The sequence below is a fragment of the Humulus lupulus genome, chromosome 2 (assembly GCF_963169125.1).
Source record: "Humulus lupulus chromosome 2, drHumLupu1.1, whole genome shotgun sequence".
NCBI classification, from domain to species: domain Eukaryota; kingdom Viridiplantae; phylum Streptophyta; class Magnoliopsida; order Rosales; family Cannabaceae; genus Humulus; species Humulus lupulus.
The window spans coordinates 275,622,250-275,629,598 of record NC_084794.1 but is presented as its reverse complement, the minus strand read 5'-3'; the positions used below and the strand labels follow the sequence as shown (position 1 = coordinate 275,629,598).

The window sequence follows — 7,349 nt, the reverse complement described above, 5'->3', positions numbered from 1 at the left end:
TTTAAAAGAGAAGAAGAAAGAGAAAAGAAAAAAAAAAAAAAAAAGATGTCAAAATTAGGGATGTTTTAAAAAAAAAAAAAACTGGTGGCGATGATAGTTTTGTGGTGACGGTGAGAAATGAAAGCTAAAAAAATAATGAAAAATCTATTTTTAAAAATCAAGCAAATAGTATTAATATTTTGAAATGTTGGTAAATGATTGTATTTTTTTTATATATTTATATCACTGCACTATGCATAAATACCCAAATTGTCCTTTTAAAATGATTTCTTAACGTTACTGACTTACTTACCTACCATGGAGATGAAGGCTACCTTGAGATCCACGTGCTGAACAAAATCCTTTCACGGATTAATTTAGGTGGGAGATGGAGCATACATTGAGAAAGATGGCAGTATATGTGTGTATACCACGTGCAACTGCAAAACTCAGGTTAAGAAAGTCCTTTATTTAATTCTAAACCATTGATTAAGAAAGTCCTAGTCCTAGTCCTGGTCCTTCACTTCTGTTCTGCCAAAGTGAGAGAGAAGAATCAAACAAAGGACAATAACTTATTGAATGTCATCAGCGGCGAGTCAGGAGAAGGGACTAGTCCAAGTAGGGACAAAGATCGTCGCCGTCGGAAGAAACTATGCTGCTCATGCTAAAGAACTCGGCAACGCCCTACCTAAGGTCTCTTTCTTTTTTTCTTTATATCTATCTATGTCTCTCATACCCAAATGGGATTTGTTTGGCTGCTGAGAAAGTCCTGAGAAAATAATGAACATATCTATGCAAACACTATAACATGTAGGAGCCTATGCTGTTTCTGAAACCGACATCGTCTTACTTGGAAGCAGGAGGCACTATAGAGATTCCTCACCCCCTAGAGTGGTTGGATCATGAGGTGGAGCTAGCCGTAGTCATCGGTAAGAAAGCTCGTGATGTTCCTGAGGCCTCTGCCATGGATTATGTTGCAGGTACCGTATAATCATTATAGCTTTATTATGTGAAATGGTATGGATTGTATGTTGCTGACTGATTAAGGTTCTTCCAAACATCTCTCTATTTTGAATCTGAATAGTAATGGTCTAATTCTTGTTAGGCTATGCACTTGCGCTGGATATGACTGCCAGGCAAATTCAAGCTCCAGCAAAGGTATATATTGCTTTGGTGTTCATTTCTAATCAAACTTCACAGAGTTATATATGCTAATTAGGGAAGCATAGTTTTGTTATTTGAGCTTGAACTTTCCTCTTAATGAGACAAGCAAGGCTATATATAGCATAAGATAACTGATTTCAACTGTTGTAGCTCGAATAATCATGTGTCAATGACAATATATGAGTTAATAGACTTGAGTTCCATTTATTGCAAATTTGGAAATCGGTAATGTTATGATTGGTATTTAAATGGTTTCCTTTCCCAGGCTGCAGGTCTTCCATGGGATATAGCAAAAGGGCAGGATACCTTCACTCCAATCAGTTCTGTTGTAAGAAATAGTACTTCTATCTGTGATGCTTCACTCTGATCTAGTATGCTTTGTCACTTAGATTGTGCCATTTGGACATTTTTATATGCAATGTTCTATTATGTTTTTTGCTTTTATAAAGAATTAGCTCTCAACTTTAGAGGACAGAATTCATTAGCGGATGTGTTGTGTTATTAGGATGAAATTGCAGAGTGAATTTTCCCTTGGAAGCTTTAGAAGAACGTTATGCTTAGAGAACAGGATATTATGGTATATTCTGAAGATGTATGCTAGCAGCTGTATTGTACTAAGTTTCCTTTAAATGTAATGCTTAATATTAATCTCTTAGCCCTTGACTTTCACTTTAATGAGTACGCAGTTTTTTTTCTTTCTCTTTTGCTACCCTTTCAAGCATGTTTGACCCTTTTCAACTTAATTATGCAGTTGCCAAAAGCATCAGTACCAGACCCTGACAATTTAGAACTATGGTTAAAGGTAGATCATATCAGTTCTTCATGTGCTTTTTAAGTAGCTTTGGTTTCGAATTCATGTTGATATATCCAAATTGATTTGACCACAGGTAGATGGTGAAGTGAGGCAAAAAGGGTCGACCAAAGATATGATATTTAAGATCCCATTTCTCATTAGCCATATTAGTTCTTTCATGACACTTTTTGAAGGAGATGTCATACTCACAGGTACCTTACATATTTAAAACCCTCAACCTCTTTTCTTTTTGGGTGATTAATGCCTTCGATTTGGATATACAATATTTGGCTACATTGTATAGTCTTTCCTAAACAAGATTGTATGTATATGTATATTTATGCATAAATGAGAGTGGCTAATGTTTTCATTTGTGTACGTGCAGGCACTCCTGAAGGTGTTGGTCCTGTAAAAGCAGGTCAAAAAATAACTGCCGGAATAACGAACCTTCTTGATGTTGACTTCAATATTGAGAAAAGGAAGAGGCCACAATGGGTTTAATTACCATCTTCATAAAATGGCAAATTATATGCTACTTTCTTTTCATTTTGAACAGTGTCTGTTATCAAAAGACATTTGTTTTGCTAAGGCACACTATTGGATATGACTTGCTAGATTTGTGAGACCCTGCAATGTAATGTAATGTAAGGAATCCTCATTACAATATTCGAATAATCAACCATTGGGGATAGAAATGGTTGGATATTTTTATTTCTATGAATTGTACTTTGTTGAATAGTAATAAAGTTTATTCTGTCAAAAAAAAAGCCATTGAATTGAAAGATAGGCAATTAATTGCAGATCCATACAACAGTTAAAAATTATGAGAAAAGTTTCATGTGACTGGCTATATTTTTTGGGTAATTGATGTATTATTGGGCAATATTTCAAGTGATATGCCCATTCATTGCCAAAAAAATTAATTGAATTAGGACTGTTAGATTAATCATAATTGAAAATCAAATTGGATTGACTTGTAGGTTCATCTCATTTAAAAAAAATCAGAATTTGTGAGCACCATACCAAAAGAATGTAAGAGAAATACCTCATGGATAAGAGTTAAAAGCTCGTCTATTAATCCTACACATATATAATACCATGACTAAATTTAGTGATAGGAAATCTTTTTCCCGATTTAGAATAACTAAGGGGCCGTTTGGTATGCAGGAATTTGGACGATGGAATGAGAATCTGAACACTTTCTCATGTTTGGTACTGGGTTTAAGTTTTTCTAACCTGGGAATCTGTACTCCAGGGGTTTTAACTTATCCTGATTCTAGGTTCAAGTGAAACATATTTCACAAGTGGTTTTCAAATACCCAGGAATGTGAAACACTGCAAAATTATTATTTTTAAAAATAAAAAAAAATCTTAAACAAATAATTTTTAGTTAATGACTTATTTTATTTTTGAAGCTGATAATATAAAAATAAATATACATATATCAAACTATAAAATGATAAATAATATTTGTTTATTTAAAGAAATTGATTTGTAAAGCTTTATATCATTTCTTTAGTTTAAAATAACAAATGAAATATTATTTAAAATAAAATAAGGGTATTTTTGTAATTTTAAAAATTATACTTGATTCTAGTATTCAATAGATGTATTTTTTAATTCTGTTAAAAAATATTTCATGAGTAAAATTGTTTATAAATTATTTTGATGAAATATATTATTATTTTAATTTTATGAAAATATGAAAACTTAAGAGATTCCTATGCACAACCAAACACAGAAAGTGATATTCCCAGGAATTATAGATAAGATTACGGTGCACAACCAAACACAATGATGTAAGTTTCCAGTCTATCAGATTACCCTCTTCAACTTTCCCAGTAATATGAAAACTGTAAACTCCTCGTACTAAGAATTTCTATGAAAAGAGTATTTTGACAAGTATGGACTTTATTTGATTTACCATACACAGTAAACAGTAAACTTTTAACTCATAAATTAAATTAAAAATTATAAAAAAACTAGGTTTGTTTAAATTTCACCATTTCTCTGTTCTTTTAAGAACACAAAATGGTTCTTCTTTTCTCTCAACTTAGTCTAATATAATATATATTTGAAGAGAAGGAGGTCTCCTGGAAACTCAAAAACTACTAATAGAAAACAGATTTTGTAATTTTCATTTTCAAAAAACAAGATAAATGAGATAAAATAATTTGAAAGAAAAAATGATGAAAAATAATGAGAGAAAATTTGAAGAAATAGAAATTGAGAAGAGATAAATTGATCTAAGAGAGAGGAAATGGCGAGAGAGAAAAAATGATGAGAGAGAAAGTGAGGATATAGTAAGTGATGAAAGACAAAATTATGACATAAAAAGTGATGCAAGAGAAAATAAGGAGATAGAAAACAATGAAAGAGAAAATGAAAATATAGAAAGTGAGAAGAGAGAAAATAGCGTGAGAGAAAGTGAAGAGAAAAAAGTTAAGGAGAGAACAAGTGATGAGAGAGAAAATAAGGAGATAGAAAGTGATAAGAGAGAAAGTGATGTGAGAGAAAGTGAAGAGAAAGAAACTAATGAGAGAGAAAATGATGTGACAATAAATTATGTTAGATAATAATAATTAAAAAAGTAATGTGAGAAAAAAAAAAGATAGACAAAAAAAATTTGAGAACAACAGAAAATATTTTTTTTGTTCTCAAAATTTTCTGCTTTTTGTAACTTTGTTTTTAAAAATTGTTTTCTAAAAACAACGCCAAACACCCTAACTTGTTTCCAAAAAAACAAATTTTTAGCTTTTAAAAACAAAAAACAGTTTTTTAGTTAAGGAGTCAAACACCCTCTAAGTCACCTCCAGCTCCACTAAGCAACTTAGTGTCGAGTCGATGACAACAACGAATAATACATGTGATAAGTGTTAGCGAAGTTGAAACGATGTCTACAGCTACGACTCAGGGGAGCGCTGACTGGTTGGGGGAGACACTACTACAAAATACCCCTAATATGTCAATTTTTTAGAGCACTCTTTTTAAGTTGTAAAGTAAAATTTTTACTAGAGTTATTACTCCAAGAACGATTTTCGTGGAGTAATAACTCACCTTTTGCGCCACGAAATTAGTGGAGCAAAAAATCACGTTGGGCGCAAAAGATTCATTTTTAGGCCCATAGACCTTTTGTGCCATGATATTAGTGGCACAATAACATTTTGTGCCATTCATTTCGTGGCACAAAATGTTACCAATTTTTTACAAAATAAATAAATAAAGCCTAGCTCATTATTTAATAACCCTTAATTCTAACACCTTTCTCATATCTCATTCTCTTCCATCCAGCCGCCCATCTTATTATCTCCCTCTTTTTTTTACTCCCTTTCTCTTCTCTCTTTCTTTCCATATTTTTCACCATTTCCTTTCTTCTCTATGGGCAGGTATTGCGGAGCTCCATAAGGTATTGGGCATGGGGGCGATGAAGGGCTAGATGTTTGGGGTTCATTCTCCCACTATTTTTCTCTCTCATTTTTTTCCTTATGTTTTTTTTATGCAGATTCTTCCTCTCTTGTTTCCTTTAATTTGACGTTAAGGGATATGTTTTTTCATTTTTTCCTTCCATTTTTGCAGGTTTTTGGTGTTGGTGGTGGTTGTGCTTTGCCTGGGATGGTGGTGCAATGGGGTGCATGAAACATTTTGATTTTCGTAGATTTAAAAAAAAAAAAAAAACAGAGACTTATTGTGCCACGAATCATGTGGCACCATAAGTCCCATTATTGTGTCTAGCCCTATTACATTGAGGGGCAGTGTACATGTAGCTCTGATAGCATGCAGTTGACACGTGGCTCAATAACCTAAATTTTGTCACAAAAAACCTTTTTTGTAGTAGTGAGAAGAAAAGAAGGAGCCTAAGGAAATACGACACTGATGGAAGCTTGAGGTTATCATATTTGCAGGGTGTTACGCTGTTATTATTTTAGATAATATAATGTTAGATTAAATAATGTGACAAATGTGATTTATCACACTTTGTAACATATTATTTAGAGTTACAAAATTGGACATATGTGTGTGTCCAAGTGTAACAAATTTTGGAGTTACAAAATCAGCTACAAATTTGTAACTCTAAAATATTACCCAATAATGTGTAGATTGAGAGTTACACATTTGTGATTGAATTTCATAAAGCCATAATGCGACATAGTTAATACATGTTTTTAACTCTCATTAGGTGTGTGGAGGTTACAAAATCATGTGGGAAAGAAATTGAGACATTTTGAAAAAGATGCAAAATTAGGAGGTTGTAACAGCCTCCAACCTGCGGCCTGGGAGTCAGAGGCTCACGACCGCGCCCTGGGATTCAGAGACTCATAGCCCCGGCTTGGGGTGCTAGGATCCAAATCTCATTTTTCCTTTTTTTTTTTCCAATTTGAATGGTTTTAACATCCCAAGTAACTCCCAAATCTTCATTTTAATTCCATAAACATCCAATTAAACATTAGTAACAACCAATGGGGTTGGTGGAATTTGAAATTCAAAGGGTGTCTGTAACGACCCAAAATCACTAATAAGGCTTATGGGCCTTGATTAGCTTGCCAGGAGGGCATAATTTGTTTATGTGTGATTTAATGATAAATGCATGATTATGCGGCATGTATGATTATACGATTATATGGATACGTGAAATGCAAGTTTATGAGTATTAAATATGCATGTGGGTTCGTTAATTATTAGAATGGTATTTTTGTAATTTTGACACATTATGGGTATATTTGAATATATATATATATATGTGTGTGTGAATATATGTGATATACGTGTGAGATTATGTGGATATATTTGGATTATTTGACTCGAGACGGCCCTAGTGAGTGGATTAGCGAATTAGTCACGGTGGAGATTTATACCCGGCTCGGGGGAGCCTGGGGGTATTTTTGGGAATTTAGAAAATATATCGGGGATTATTAGACATTGGGTAAGTAATAGAAATTTAATTGGATGACAGGATTATCTGATAAATAAAGGGAACATTTGAGAAATTAGCGAGAATTGGGGAGGATGACCACTTTACCGTTAGATTAATTAAAGATTTAATTAGTATTTGGAGGGGCAAATGGGTATTTTGGCTATTAGAGGATATAATCAGACTTTTTAGAATATAATAGAAAGCTGTAGAGTTATTCAAGGAAAGAAAGAAAAAGAAAACTCTCTCAGCTCACCCTCACTTATCTCTCACGTTCTCCTCTCTATCTCACTCTCCCTTGAGGGAATTTGAAGCTAGGAATCAAAAGGGGCCTAGGCTAGTCTTTAGGGCTGGTGACCTTTGAAGGAATTTGAGAAGAATCAAGCTAGAGTTGGAGCTGGAAAACGAAGGAGGAACTAAATCATGATTGAGGTAAGGATTGTGGTTTTCAACTTTGAATTTTATAGGGTTTGTTAAGTAGAGTTATGAGTATTCAAGTGGTGA

At 33.3% G+C, this 7,349-nt stretch overlaps 1 protein-coding gene across 1 annotated transcript; it reads left to right on the top strand.

Annotated features, from left to right (window-relative positions):
• The first annotated feature begins 327 nt into the window (after positions 1-327).
• Positions 328-2,718, top strand: LOC133819472 (probable acylpyruvase FAHD1, mitochondrial). The gene is made up of 7 exons (XM_062252735.1): positions 328-672; positions 794-959; positions 1,085-1,137; positions 1,409-1,471; positions 1,895-1,945; positions 2,031-2,148; positions 2,322-2,718. Exons 1-7 carry the CDS (start codon positions 559-561, stop codon positions 2,435-2,437), a joined length of 681 nt encoding a protein of 226 aa, XP_062108719.1. The 5' UTR covers positions 328-558; the 3' UTR covers positions 2,438-2,718.
• Positions 2,719-7,349: the final 4,631 nt, after the last annotated feature.